The sequence below is a fragment of the Branchiostoma belcheri genome, unplaced genomic scaffold (genome assembly GCF_001625305.1).
Source record: "Branchiostoma belcheri isolate BF01 breed outbred unplaced genomic scaffold, Haploidv18h27 scaffold18, whole genome shotgun sequence".
NCBI lineage: Eukaryota > Metazoa > Chordata > Leptocardii > Amphioxiformes > Branchiostomatidae > Branchiostoma > Branchiostoma belcheri.
The window spans coordinates 140,307-154,136 of record NW_017803268.1 but is presented as its reverse complement, the minus strand read 5'-3'; the positions used below and the strand labels follow the sequence as shown (position 1 = coordinate 154,136).

At 40.9% G+C, this 13,830-nt stretch overlaps 2 protein-coding genes across 2 annotated transcripts; both read right to left on the bottom strand.

Moving 5' to 3' along the window:
* LOC109467402 (histidine triad nucleotide-binding protein 1-like) lies at nucleotides 1-2,953 on the bottom strand. The gene is made up of 5 exons (XM_019765344.1): nucleotides 2,838-2,953; nucleotides 1,779-1,931; nucleotides 986-1,090; nucleotides 300-372; nucleotides 1-135 (listed from the first exon to the last, which is right to left on the bottom strand). Exons 1-5 carry the CDS (start codon nucleotides 2,931-2,933, stop codon nucleotides 44-46), a joined length of 519 nt encoding a protein of 172 aa, XP_019620903.1. The 5' UTR covers nucleotides 2,934-2,953; the 3' UTR covers nucleotides 1-43.
* Nucleotides 2,954-3,439: 486 nt separating this feature from the next.
* On the bottom strand, nucleotides 3,440-13,216 carry LOC109467271. The gene is made up of 12 exons (XM_019765214.1): nucleotides 13,122-13,216; nucleotides 11,960-12,137; nucleotides 11,291-11,410; nucleotides 10,756-11,008; nucleotides 10,029-10,192; nucleotides 9,641-9,646; nucleotides 7,371-7,543; nucleotides 6,746-6,892; nucleotides 6,130-6,302; nucleotides 5,308-5,455; nucleotides 4,763-4,865; nucleotides 3,440-4,305 (listed from the first exon to the last, which is right to left on the bottom strand). Exons 1-12 carry the CDS (start codon nucleotides 13,203-13,205, stop codon nucleotides 3,917-3,919), a joined length of 1,938 nt encoding a protein of 645 aa, XP_019620773.1. The 5' UTR covers nucleotides 13,206-13,216; the 3' UTR covers nucleotides 3,440-3,916.
* Between the last annotated feature and the right edge of the window lie 614 nt (nucleotides 13,217-13,830).

Below are 13,830 nucleotides of genomic sequence, written 5' to 3'. Positions count from 1 at the left end.
GAACAATAAGAACCCTCCCAGTTGCCACGGGAACAGTAGAAGTCTATCCTGGAGGCCAGCCCATCTGCCTGCCCCCCAGTACGTGGATGTGGAGGTGGTAGACTGACTGGGAGCCATCTTTGCCATCATTGATAACTGAGGGGAGAAAAAGATGTTTAAAACTTTAGCCACCTAGGAAAGAAATTATCATCTAAACATGTTGCAAGTACATTTTAAGTTGGACAAACGCAAACAATTTTTTACATTACATTTTACTGTTATGAAATATGAAATATGTACTAAGATATGTTTTAACTTACCTACTCTGTACCCATTGTCCAGCCCTTCCTTCGCAGCTGTCTTTCTTGCCACATTTAGCAGGTGGCCAAGAAGCTGGAAGTACAGGAATATCATCATGCAGTACCATACCTAGGCACAAGGTGGCCTCACTGCATGGTGCTTGTTGGAGTCTTTGTAACAGCAATACATATACACTGAGGAATTGTATCCAGAACCATGCTCAGGCATGGTTCTGGATAGTACACGAGCGAGAATTACGCATATCTACCTTCTTAGACATGCAGAGACTATATCAGAATCATGTACCCTGTACCTTGTTAATGTTATATTTTGTCTGACTCTAAACTCTTCCCTCATGACCTCAATGATTAGCTAGTGACCAGTAAGCTGATTTGTGTATTTTATGAATGAACAAAGTTTCAAACAAACAAACAAACAAACTAGAAAGGTAACATTTGCAAAGCAGATGCATATTGTTTACCTTTGCATATGGTCTGCTCTGTTAATGCTTCCTCAAACACAATCATATATATGGTCAGACAGGAGTCTAAATCTCTCCTGCTATAAAATTGCAACATGATGTACTAGTTACCATGGTGACAGATGTCTAGTTCAGGTCATTGACCTCACTTGTTTGGAGAAGAACAGGAAGAAGAAACAGAGCAAAACAATAATACAGGGAGACTTCAACAGTTTAGTTCCAAACCTGTGAGTCGTCGTCCTGTGCCATGCTAAGTTGTGGGATGGGAGTCCTGGGGATGACCAGGAAGTGTTTTGGTGCCTGTGGGCTCACATCCCGGAAGGCTATGCACTGGGAAGGAAATATGTCAAGGAAAAAAAGTCAAAGAAATCCTTCAGACCAATCATGAGCTACAGCTGCGAACACACAAACATTACCGAAAACAGAACCTTCACCAGGGGTACATGTAGTAATGAATGAATCTTTATTGCATGTTCATGCCCATGGGGCTAAATGCATACATCAGAGTGTGATGTTACATGTGTATGATACCATTATACCATTGTATGCATATCATTATACATAGGACACAAGCCAAGGATACAAGAATAATGTAAAAGTCTTAGGAACTACTAGAGAAAACATTCTATCTAATCTAGGTCTTGAAGATTTCTTCTCTCTTTTTAAAGCAACTGGAGATAAATTCACAGTTTTTCTATTGTGTGGTCATTACTGGAAGACATGAGATGACGGCATATCTCTTTCTTTGTTCTAATGACAATGACAATAAGCTTAATTGCAAATTCACACCCCACATACATGTAATGAATGTTTATATACAATAATGAATGTACATTCAATCAATCAAATGGTTTATTTGTGAAAAAAAGCAAGAACTTGTAGCCGTTGACTAAATTGTGTCTTGCTGTACAATTTGATTTCTTGACATATTTAGCATAACACATTAAAATTGCTAAGTTATTAAATGTACAATACAGTACAATACTGTATTATAAAAGTACTTAATTATTGTTTTCACCTTGTCATCTTCATGTATGATGTCTGCTGGAATGGACCCGTCCAGAATCTTGCTGAAGATGGTTGGCTCCGGGTTCCCGTACTTCTGTCTTGCCTCGGCAGCTGCCTGAGCTTTACTCACCTCATCACAGTCATGTGTTCCTGACGTACAGACCTGAAGGCACAACGTGTATAACATAGTTTTGAGTGTTACCTTGCACAATTACAAAACTTAGGCCATGTTGATTTGATAATATGGATGACATCTGCGTGTGCATGAAAAATCGTCCGCTTCAAAAAAAAAGAAGTTTTTGACCATACGGTAAACCATACAAAGTAACTGCAAATATATATGCTGAAGATTGCAAAAAAAAAAGGATTATACTAATGTCTTAGAATGGCAAAATCAATTCCAAAGGAAAAGAAGAAAGTGTGAAGAAATTGAAAATAAAGATTCTATTATTTGCCATACCCTACTCCATTACATGTTTAGTAGTCATTTGATTGTTCAACCTTCATGACAGGGTAGATTTCATAATAAAGGGCACCTTTTTTTGCCAAACTTTTTTTATTCGCACATACGCTTGCAACAGTTTTGAGGTTCCCAGAGGATGTCATCCATATACTAGTAATCAAATCAACATGGCCTTACCAGAAAGGGTAGTCCCATTCTGGTACAATACATGACTAATACGCAAGCTGCACGTGAAGTCGAAATCTCGTGAAACCCAGTACCTAGAGTTCACATCTATCAAGATAAAATTTAGTTATTAAAATTTAGTAATTTAGTTTATCTTGCTAGATAGCTAGAGTTACATTCATTGTTTTTAATATCAAGACTGGATTTGAACTCATTATAAGTTTGAAACAATAAATGATCACTATGTGACATTACAATCAGTTTGTAATGGACATGACACTCTAGAAGAGATTGAATTTTGATCCTGGTGGTTTGAGGAATAAAGTTAATGCCACGCCCCCCTCCCCCTTCCTCACCATCGATAGTACGCCTTCAGATTGAAAACTAGCGAGTGTCATGCTCTGTACAGAGCTCTACTCTCTTTTGAAATCACAAACCTACCTGGTTAGCGAGTACAACGCGTGGTGCGAAGCTCAGCGCCGCTGCAAACTGGAAAATGAAGTTTTTCTGCCGCAAAACTCGTACCGGGACCGCCATCTTGGTGATGACGTCATCAGCTGGACTTTGGTTTTTGGCGCCACCTCTGGGGCGGAGCCGCGAACGCGTATTTGACACCAATTTAATTTGTTGGTTCTCGGATTTTTTCAGAAAAAAATATGAAGTGACAGGGCGAAAAAAAACAGGTCTAGGCATCCTATTATAGCCCCAAATGCGAAAATAAAAACAGTTGGGGGTAGTTGAGTTGATTCAGAGCCAGAATCTTTTTTTTTTTGCAAATCAGAAAAAAATGAAGAGGCGAATCCGAGAACCAACAAATTAAATGTGTGGCCTAAAGTTTGAATCTCAAAAGACGCCAATAATTCAAAGTCACATAAAGTTTAACTTAAGACATATTGCTATGAAAAATTCATTCAACATCAGAAAAATAAGCTTGACATCTAACATGTTATGATGCATAATTTATTTCTTTTTTTTTACAGATTTTGTGCCTTATGGTATGATATGTATATAAATAAATTATGTTGCAACAAAAAGCACTGCACACCAATTTTCACAAACTATTACACAAAACTATTTTTTCTTCTGCTTAATTTCTTTCACAACAAATATACAATGAAATTAACAAAGTGCAGCAAAGAAGTCTGTCATTTACATGGGAAAACATTTGGGCCTTTTATCTATCAATTGATATAATACATGTAACACAAAATGATATAATAGCTTTTTATGTAATGGACTTTTGAAAAAAGTCTTAGCCCAAATATGATATGTAATTATACTTCAGCTAACGTTTATATATAAATAAATGTATGATAGCAGCCACACGTCCAAAGAATCTGGTAGATATTTAACGCCCTTATTCAAGTGTTTCTTTTTATATCATTTTGACACATAAATGACACTAATTAACTGTCTAAAACAAATGCAGCTGTGTTGCTCAGTTTTTCCCTGTATTATTACACTTTTTTACAGTCTTTTTACACATAGTTATGAAACAAAATGCAGATGTCCTTTTTTTCTCACTGATGCTCCATGAAACTCTTGAACTCATCCCAGCCCACCTCCTGCCACCACTCTCCCAGCCTTTCCGACACATCTCTGAGATCGCGACACCCTAACGCTCTCTCTACATCATTCACAGACTTGCACGTCACAAGACTCTGGGTGCGAGAGTCCGCAGTTAACTGCTCGTTCGTGTACAAGGCGAAGTCGAGGTACGTTCGCCACCCGAAGTTGACCCACCAGTAGGTGGCGTCGAGTGCGAGGGAAATCGGAATGTCGTCGCTATCGTCATGGAAACCTGAGAAGGGCGTGTCGTCAGGTGATTCTTTCTTGTTGCCATGTCGTAGCTCTGCATCTGCCACACCTGTTGTTTCTGATTGGCCCCTCTCAGGTCTGAAGCTTTTACCTGTTAAAGCGATATTATGTAAGATTTTTGCAGCAAAACTGTGAATATAAATAACTGATATTTATGTTTACCGAAGGAAAACATATTGTTTTTGCTCAGTTTCTTCCTCTTCTTCTTCTCCAAACAGTGATCTATGACCTGACCAATGAAATAGTTTGTTGACGTCTGTCACCATAGTAACAGGTGTTGGGTTACATAATGTTGCAATTTTATAGTAGGAGGGATTTATACTCCTGTCTAACCATACATATGAATGTGTTTGAGTAAGAATAAACAGATCTAGAGCAGACCACATGGGAAGGTAAACATTATGCATTTACTTTGCAAATGTTAACTTTCTAGTTTCTCATCAGATTTTCGCTTCTTTACTGTCCTTTTCAATAACCTTCAATGTCAATAACTCAATGTCAATTTTAGTAAAGAAAGAAAATGGAAAAGTGTAAGAAAAGGTTCTCACCTCTTTCCACAGAAATGCTCCTGGCACGTGGTTCCCTGGACTCATGACCTCCTATTGCACCCTGGGAAGGATTGGGGATGACCCGAACCTTTGGCTCCTGTGTCTGATGCAAGAAAAAAAAAAGGAAATTTTTAGGAAATTGATCTCAATCCAGTTTTAGCTCACTGAAGAGGTAATCTCCCACTGGTCGTGACAAAGAAATCAGGTGCAGGTATACTAGTAGTATTTACAGGTTCAATTTGTACCAGGGAAATTGAACAGCGGTACAATGAATAGTGGACCACAGCATAATGTCCTGTGACCATTCTTCAGAGTAGCATGCATATTGAATGAGCGACAACAGCCAGGATTCGAACCCCCAACGTCTTTGCCCAGTGGCAGGGTCGCTAACCACTGGACTTCTTCCCCCATTGCTACATTTTCCACTGTTGGCAAATTCAACGTCATGATCACTCTTCTTCCACAACTATCCATATCCCTTATTTCAATTTTCTCATATACTCTTTTATAGTTTTTGTTTCTATGAGTTATTGACTATGTCTTACCGCAAAGCCCTTTTTCTTGAGAGCCTTCCTAGATCTCTTTGAGGGAATGTCCATGGCCATGCGACATGCCTTCTTGGTCCCGAGGATACCTGGCTTGTCTCCTTTCTTCTTTTTCTTCTTTTTGTCTGTTGTTTCATCAGCATTGTTTCTACAAGCACAATGGCATTGTATTACACAATAAGGACATTGTATTACACAATAAGGATTAAGATACTGTCAGACAACAAATAGTTAACTTTTAAATTGATACTCCTCTTGTATTATAAGCACACACCACAAACAAACAAAATTAGAAATGGTAAAGTCCATCAAATTTCAGATATGGTTTGTTCCACTCCCTGGGCTCAAACCAATTTACTTCTGTTTTATGCAGTATATGAATATGATACAAAGCTTAATTGCCAGGCCTTCTTTCTTTTTTTTTTTTTTCTTTTGCAATCTCAAAATTTTGTCTGCAAATTGATGGTGGATAGATCTATTTCTTGTCCAGTTGATTTGAGGTACTTAGTACATTCACTTGTACAACATATGGCAGAGCCTGCCTACTGGAAGGATTGGCACATTCCGCCATCAAATGACGTGTCCTACCTGTGCCAAACCCATTGTCTACTAAGACAGATAGAGGCCGATAAATGAGGAACACACTATTCTTGGAGAACGGGGAGCCATGTTATTTGCAAGGGGGCGCTACTACATGCACAAAAAAAAAGTACTGCCTTTTCCACCCCAAAATCGGACTGGACTTTGTTTTCCGCTGATTGGACTGGACGTTGTTTTTCACCAACCCGTTGAAACTAATAATATAGTGTTGTCACTGTTCACCGTGGTTTCTCTGCATCCTTTTCAGCGTCCCACTCTAGATCCTTCTTCAGGTAACCTCCACACCTGCACACACAGATCTTGTACGTCACGTCGTGAACCCGCTTGGTCCACAGGTCCCTCTGCAGCTGCTGCACCGAACAGCTCTGCAGCCGCCCCTTTTGCCGGTAGTGACTCTGTACGGAGGGTAAGAAAAAAAAATAATAAAGTAACAAAGCAAATGCATAATGTTTACCTTTGCATATGATCTGCTCTATTAATTCTTACTCAAACACATTCATATATATAATTATAAGGACTTTTGGTGACAGGAGTCTAAATCCCTTTTGCTATAAAATTGCAACATGATGTAACCCAATACTAGTTACAATGATGACAGATGTCTGGTTTAGGTCATTGACCTTATTTGTTTGAAGAAGAAGAGGAAGAAGAAACAGAGCAAAAAACAATATGTTTTCCTTCTGCAAATGAAAACATAGTAACAGTCAGAAAACCTTGTATCATTGGGAAGGGCACTTAACACAACTTTCCTCGGTGTAAAATGGATACCTGACTTTCGCTTGGGATTCCAAAGTTTTAACTTTAAACATTCACAAGTCATTAGACGACCTTGAATTACCTGAAGGCTCTTGATGATGTCATCCTCCCAGGCAAAGAAGCAGTCTTCGTGCATGAAGACACCTTCCTTACACGTCTTGATAGAGCAAATAACTTTCACCGCAGACGCCATGTCTGTCACTTCCTTGCTGTTCTCATGACGACATCCCTGTAAACAAAAACAAGACAACATTTAGTAAATAAACTGCACCAATTTCTCAACAGGTAAGAAATGATCCACTGTGACACATGGTTGCAAAGGAAGGGTAATGTTCTGTTGTTTCTACAGTCTACAAAGTTAATACTAGTATATGATGCACATGGTTTGTTTTCATACAGTTCACGGTTATGAAAGCACTTACAAGTCCCCAACTTTGTACATGATCACAGATTTAACAAGAACATATGGATGATGTACAATTGTACTTGTACAACCAAGGAGCTTCAACAAGATACAAAATGTATAACCTTAACGTCCTTGTGGTACAATGAGTGACTAACTTCTCAGAGCTCCTGAGCCAAGGACGTTATATGTAGTCCTTGGCTAAACCTACATGTAGAAGGTCTATGAGCACCCATAATCATAAGGTCCTCGAGAGATAAGGAAAATCGTTGCAAAAATCAATTGAATTCTTTAAAACTATTACCTTAGGCGAGCAGCACATGTTGTCGTTGGCGGTGTCCTGGGCGCCCGCCCCGGCCGGATCTCTGCTCCTACTCCTGCTGCGGGCTTTGCCCTTCGCCTTTCCCTTGGTCAAATCGCGCATAACTGTAGGGAATATCTGCTGTGTAACTCTGCCGAGGTTAGCTGAACTGTGTCCTCACTACAACTGGCAAATATCACCTGGATCATCACCTGGCGCGTTGAAACTGCGTAACGTTAGTCGCACATTCTATTCCGCGTATTCTTCGAAGTTCGAACTTCCGCGCGGTCTCACAGCGACATCTAGTGTGCATTTTAGTATTGCAGGAGTTGCGTTGAGGCCGCACAACACAGTATTTATGGGCAAAAAGTAGTCCGGGCACGAAGAAGTGCTGCACAATACTAGAGAAAAGGTACAGACATTGTTCTGTCCATGGCATCGAGATGGAACCTGTGGCGAATGTTAGAGAAATAAGTCAGTTTTGAGACTGTAAAGGTTGAATTATGGTGCGTGTTCAGTCGGCGTAGATTTGCACTTGGATACTTGTACCGCCTAGTACTGTGCGTCGGCTGCAGTTCCATGATATCCGCAGTGGCGCTAAAAAAAGAGGGCGTGAGAAGAGAACGACCTGGCAAACTTAAGCTCATTTTCAAATATTTTGTACACCATACCCTGAAATTAAACATATCAAAATCCTGAACCTTGCTTGTGCATCCTACTATGATTTTCAGTGAGTCGAAGTGAGTCACAGAAATCCCCATAGGGCGAAAACTGTGTTATGCCGCCTTGAAGAGGATCCTGACATGCTATTGGTCAGAAAATTATTTGTAAGGATTTGATTGGTCGTGTGCGAGGGTCTGCAAGGGGGTAATGACAACGATTAACGCTAAATTCCCGTCTGCATTACGCTAAAATCAGAATATCAATTTGGTTTCTTAGTTTGCTGAGGAGCTTTCATACATAGAAATAGTCTCTTCGTTAAAGGAGTCGTTAAAAAAGCACCATACTAGAAAGGCGTGCTATGAAACACGCATATAAAGAATGACCGGTACCGACAAAACTGAATGGGCTTTCATTGTTCTTACAAGAAAACTTTATTCCCACACCGTAACGTTGATCTTGACGTGCCTTTTACGACCACTATTCTACATGGGATCCGGATTGCATCGGAGATTGAATTGAACAGTCACTAGTCGCAGCAGATTCTTATCGGAATGATATGCATATCGTAAATAAGCAAAAAACAGTCATGGACTACTCTGTAGCTGAACACGCTTTATTTCAAACACTTGAAGCTAAACACAACTGAACAAACATTCGATCACCGGTGCTCCGGTGGATGCGTAGCATATTTAACAGTTCTCATATCATCTAAGATGTATACGTTATTTGTTATTTAGGAAAAGCACCCAAAAACGAAACAAGAAAAACAAGAAGCCACCTCTTCGACAAATCTATACTTCAAACAACACATATTGATGAAAATCGATCCAATCTTACTTTTTTTTCTATAATTGCCTAGCCTGCCGGTCGCCGGACAATTTACGGTATCTACAAATAACCTGTTTGGATCCACCCGGGCTATATGCATCAATATAGTATTTTCAGTAGCGTAGGGTCAAATGCCAACCCATGGTCCAACATCATGGAAAAATACCCATCACTCACAGAGTTATCCAATAGTGTTTACAAACAAACAACCACATATATGCTCGTGAAAATACAACTCTGCCCAGGAGAGCAGCATAAAATCACTGTCTTCGTTTTACAGGCACAGCCTTAAACTACATGTAGAGTATTCATGCCCGTAGCCAGGGGTTCGGAAGAACCCCCCCACAAGGCTCAAAGGTCCACTTTTTGGTCCACTTTTTATGTAAAGGTCCACTTTTTAGTCCACTTTTTATGAAAAGTTCCAAGATTTTTGTTGAAAAGATAGACTGGAATCATAGTTACTGTAGAAAAACTGCTCCCTTTGTCATTGAATAAAAATTTATCTCTGATTTTTTCTTTGAAATCCTCGCAAAAACGCACGAAATGCCATTTTAGAAGGTTCATTTTTCAAAATTTTCCGGGGGAGCATGGCCCCGGACCCCCCCCCCTAGAAAACTCGCTCGAGGTCCTCTCAAGCAGTGGGAAGAACCCCTCCCCCCCTTCAAAATCCTGGCTACGGGCATGGTATTCCATATGATCAACGTTGAAGGTAGCGGGCCATCCGATATAACATTTTCGGATTACGTCGATTGGCAATATGCATACCTATTCAGGGTCCAGGCCAGTATCTGAAACAGGGAAAAAAGCACTAGTGATTACACATGATTTTTCTCGAATGGAACATAAAGCTATACCTCGAGCACGTTTAGAAATAAAAGCTAATCGAGAATAGTAGGTTTGAGGAACATTGCAGAATATTACGCTTGTGCAGCTTGTACAAAACTGGTGTGTTACGTCTTAAGCCGATTTACCATAGTCTCCAGACAGAGGTTTGTGCCAGCCCTCCAAAACAGATAAAAAGATACCAGTACACACAAAAAAAGAAACCCCAATAAAAAAGGCCGAAAACACGCCAAAAATGAGCCAAAGCCAAAACCTCTGCTTGGAGACGGAAACAAAACAAAACAAAACAAAACAAAACAAAACAAAACAAAACATGTAGTCTCTTACATTCATACACCCTGACCTCACACATCATGAGTGAGCGTTCTGATCCCGGCAGGCGGACCCCCACATACCGGCCGTACATCCCGCCACAGTCCACCTGGAACAGCAGCGTGTCCTCGTAGTCGGCGCCGTAAGTCCCGCCGCACTGGGACATCTGGTCTACGTCACTGCAATGATTCGGATCACGAGTTGCATTAACTTTTCACGTATAGCACCGTGAAAAGGTTGTAATATCGTTGTGTACACACACACACACACAGAGAGATAGAGAGAGAGAGAGAGAAAGAGAGAGGGAGAGAGAGACAAACACACGCTCAAACATAAACACATACAAAAATAGACACGTACACACACACACACACACACACACACAAAATACACAGAGAGAGAGAGAGATACAAACACACGCTCAAGCGGCTCAAACATAAACACTGGCACAAAAATACACACGTACACACACACATAAAATATATAGACACACACACACACACACACACACATACATACACATGTACACGGAGAGAGAGAGAGATACAAACACACATGCTCAAGCATAAACACACGTACGTACACACACACACATAAAATATATATATAGACACGCACACACACACACACACGAACGCACGCACACAAACACACACACAAACATACACATACACACACACACACACACACACACACACACACACACACACACACCCTATCAGACATATCTTCAAAAACCCACCTGCTGTTACCGATAATGATGTTGAAAGGGTTGATTCGTTCCGGCCAACGATCGTTGTTGTAGACCTTCACCTCTCCGACGGCGTACGGTTCCTCTAAGTCCACATACCACCAGGCGTCGTCCGTGGGATGGGTGTACGAACAGGATCCGGAGAAAAAATTGGTGTTCGAGTCGCCGTCCACCGAGCGTTTGGCCTTAGCCTCGTACTTTGTATTGACCTGCTTGGCGTATTTGTCATGGGCCAGGTTAACTGCTGTGGAAGTTGTAACACAGTCATATCTATAATCTTTTGTGTTTCTCGTTACTTGGTGTAGAATTTTTAGAAACACAAGAATACACAAGCCATGTACAAGAAAGGTACATGGCTGCAACAAAATCCGTCAAAAAAGAAAGCTTAGTATCTTTCATCTATATAGGGTTACATTTAGATGTAACAACAAAAGAGGATAATTGGTGAGCATGTGTTTTAAATTTCCCGTTGCCTCAAATAATCAGGTTTACAGGCCAATACAATGTAAAATAATGTTCACCATACCGCGGAAGTTAGATAGGCTCCTCAACCCGTTGACACTCCGTTGTACACTCGATATGGCCTCCAAGAGTTTTTCCGCCAAATAATCGTCAACGCAGGCACCTGGACTGGTGGATTGGGGGGCTGGAGAATACAAAAACGGGATATTATGGACGGCACTTGTTATGTTTACCGAAGGAAAACATATTGTTTTTGCTCAGTTTCTTCTCCTTCTCCAATCAGTGACCGCTGACCTGGTTAATGACCGTCTCTCACAACTGGTGTTGGGTAACATAATGTTGCAATTTTATAGTAGGAGTGATTTAGACTCCTGTCACCATATATTGGAATTTGTTTGAGTAAGAATTAACAGAGCAGACCATATGCGAAGGTAAACATTATGCATTACTTTGCAACGATGCCACCAATAAAGTATAAATCTAATACCATTCAAACAGTTAAAACAGGAGTGCGGCAGCAAATATCGTAAAAAAAAACTCTAAAAAAAACTCTGTTTATCATCTATTTGCATATTTGCTTCATTGCCTTCTACAATCCATAAACCTGTCCTAATCATCTATATACTTATATAACACTATGTAGCGAATGCAATACATACCTACGTGTTGGTCATCAGCTATTCTACAAAGCTTAGGGTTTTTGAGAACCAAAACCAAATAAGTTAGAACTCACTGGGTTCTCTGGTCTGTTCGGTTTCTTCCTCAGATGTCCAGGCGAGTTGAACCTCATAGGTTCCCATTCCTGCGATCTTATTGGTTGCTTCCATCAATGCCTTTTCGCATTTCTCGTATTTGGCCTTCAGGTGGATAGCCTCTTTCTTCAGCGTCGCCTGGTAGTCTTCCCAGTTGTTCTGGCAATGTTGTAGAAGAGGATATGTTTTGTTGAGGACGCAGTACGTATACACACGTAAGCACAGTGTGTGTGTGTGTGTGTGTGTGTGTGTGTGTGTGTGTGTGTGTGTGTGTCAGTGTGTGTGTGTATGTGTGTGTGCGTGCGTGCGTTCGTGTGTGTGTGTGAGAGAGAGAGAGAAAGAGAGAAAGATGAAAAGACAGACATTCTCTGTCACTCACTCAAACACGCGCGCGCGCACACACACACGCACACACAGGCGGACACACAAAACTCGCGTGTACTTGGAACGGGCACACACGCACACAAACGCGCGCACACGCACACACACACGCACGTACCACACACACAAACGCACGCACACACAGACAGACAGACATACACACACACACACACACACACTACACACACACACTACACACGCACGCACAAACACACAACGGCCTGTACATGTATGGTATAGAGCGAGGTGATTATGTGTGATTCCCGATCGCACAAAGCGCAAATTAACGATATTAAGTTCAACAACCCCAAATGCAGGTCATTGACACGTCAGTGGCAGGCCATTGACATCATGTAACTTAAGAAATGAAAGCCATGGTTACCGTAATAGAATTACTCTACACCACAAGATTAATCTTACAAGTGTTTGTTTACTTGCTGGTTTCTATGGAACCGCATCTTTTTCAAGTATCTAAATGGTGGCCGCTGAGCTTTGAAGCAGTTCAATAACAGACCAGTACTGTCATGGTAGGGTGTGAAAAAGAAAACAAACTTGAATATTTTCACTGTTTTCACAGAAATTTCAGAAAAAAAACTATGCGAATGAAGGAAGACGACCAGAAATTGGAAGCTCCTACGAAGCACGCACGAAAAAAAATAATGTAGTCAGTGAAGGGAGGGTCTCTTCCGGTGATAACACCCTGGAATTGTGTTGATATACTAGTATACCAAGTGACAAGTGTATATCATAATGACTACTTACATAAATATCTGCGGGCACAGCTGTAGTCACTGACGCTGCGTGGCAGAACAGAAATGCCACCAAGAGAATCCGACAGGCAGTCATGATGGCCAGCACTGTGCAGGAAAAAATCCGAATTCGAACTGCTTTTCTGTGTCAAATGAAAGGTGGTAAGAATGAAATGTTTGAAAACTTATAGACCGTATAAACTCCATCGGGGTAACGCCGGCCGAGGAAGAATAAATTGCCAGGAGAGTTAAATTGAACCACCATTTCCAAGGGAAATATTCCCCTTATTGTGACTCACTCCCCGGCCCTACTTTTACCGAATTTTGCTGTCAATATAACCCCTTAGGAATAGCCTGGATGCCAGACCCATAGCACACTACAGGGCCCAAAGTAATATCACAGTGTACACCTTGCTGTGGGTCTGGCATCCAGCCTACCTTCGGAGGGCCTACAGGAGGCTAATAGACGGAAATGTTCGAAGTCACGATTCGTAAAAAACATTATATGATTCGTAAAAACGTTATGATTCGTAAAAATGGTATGATTCGTGAAACTTAAAATTCAAAATTTTGCACGCTCAATCGGAGCACCTACCTCACCTGTAGGGTCCCGTGCTCAACACTTGACTCAAATGATCATTTCAGTTCATTGACTCTTGCTCATTCAATCAGAACTCGTTACTCCTGACAAAACAGAACATTTGAGTCAAGCCAAAAACCTC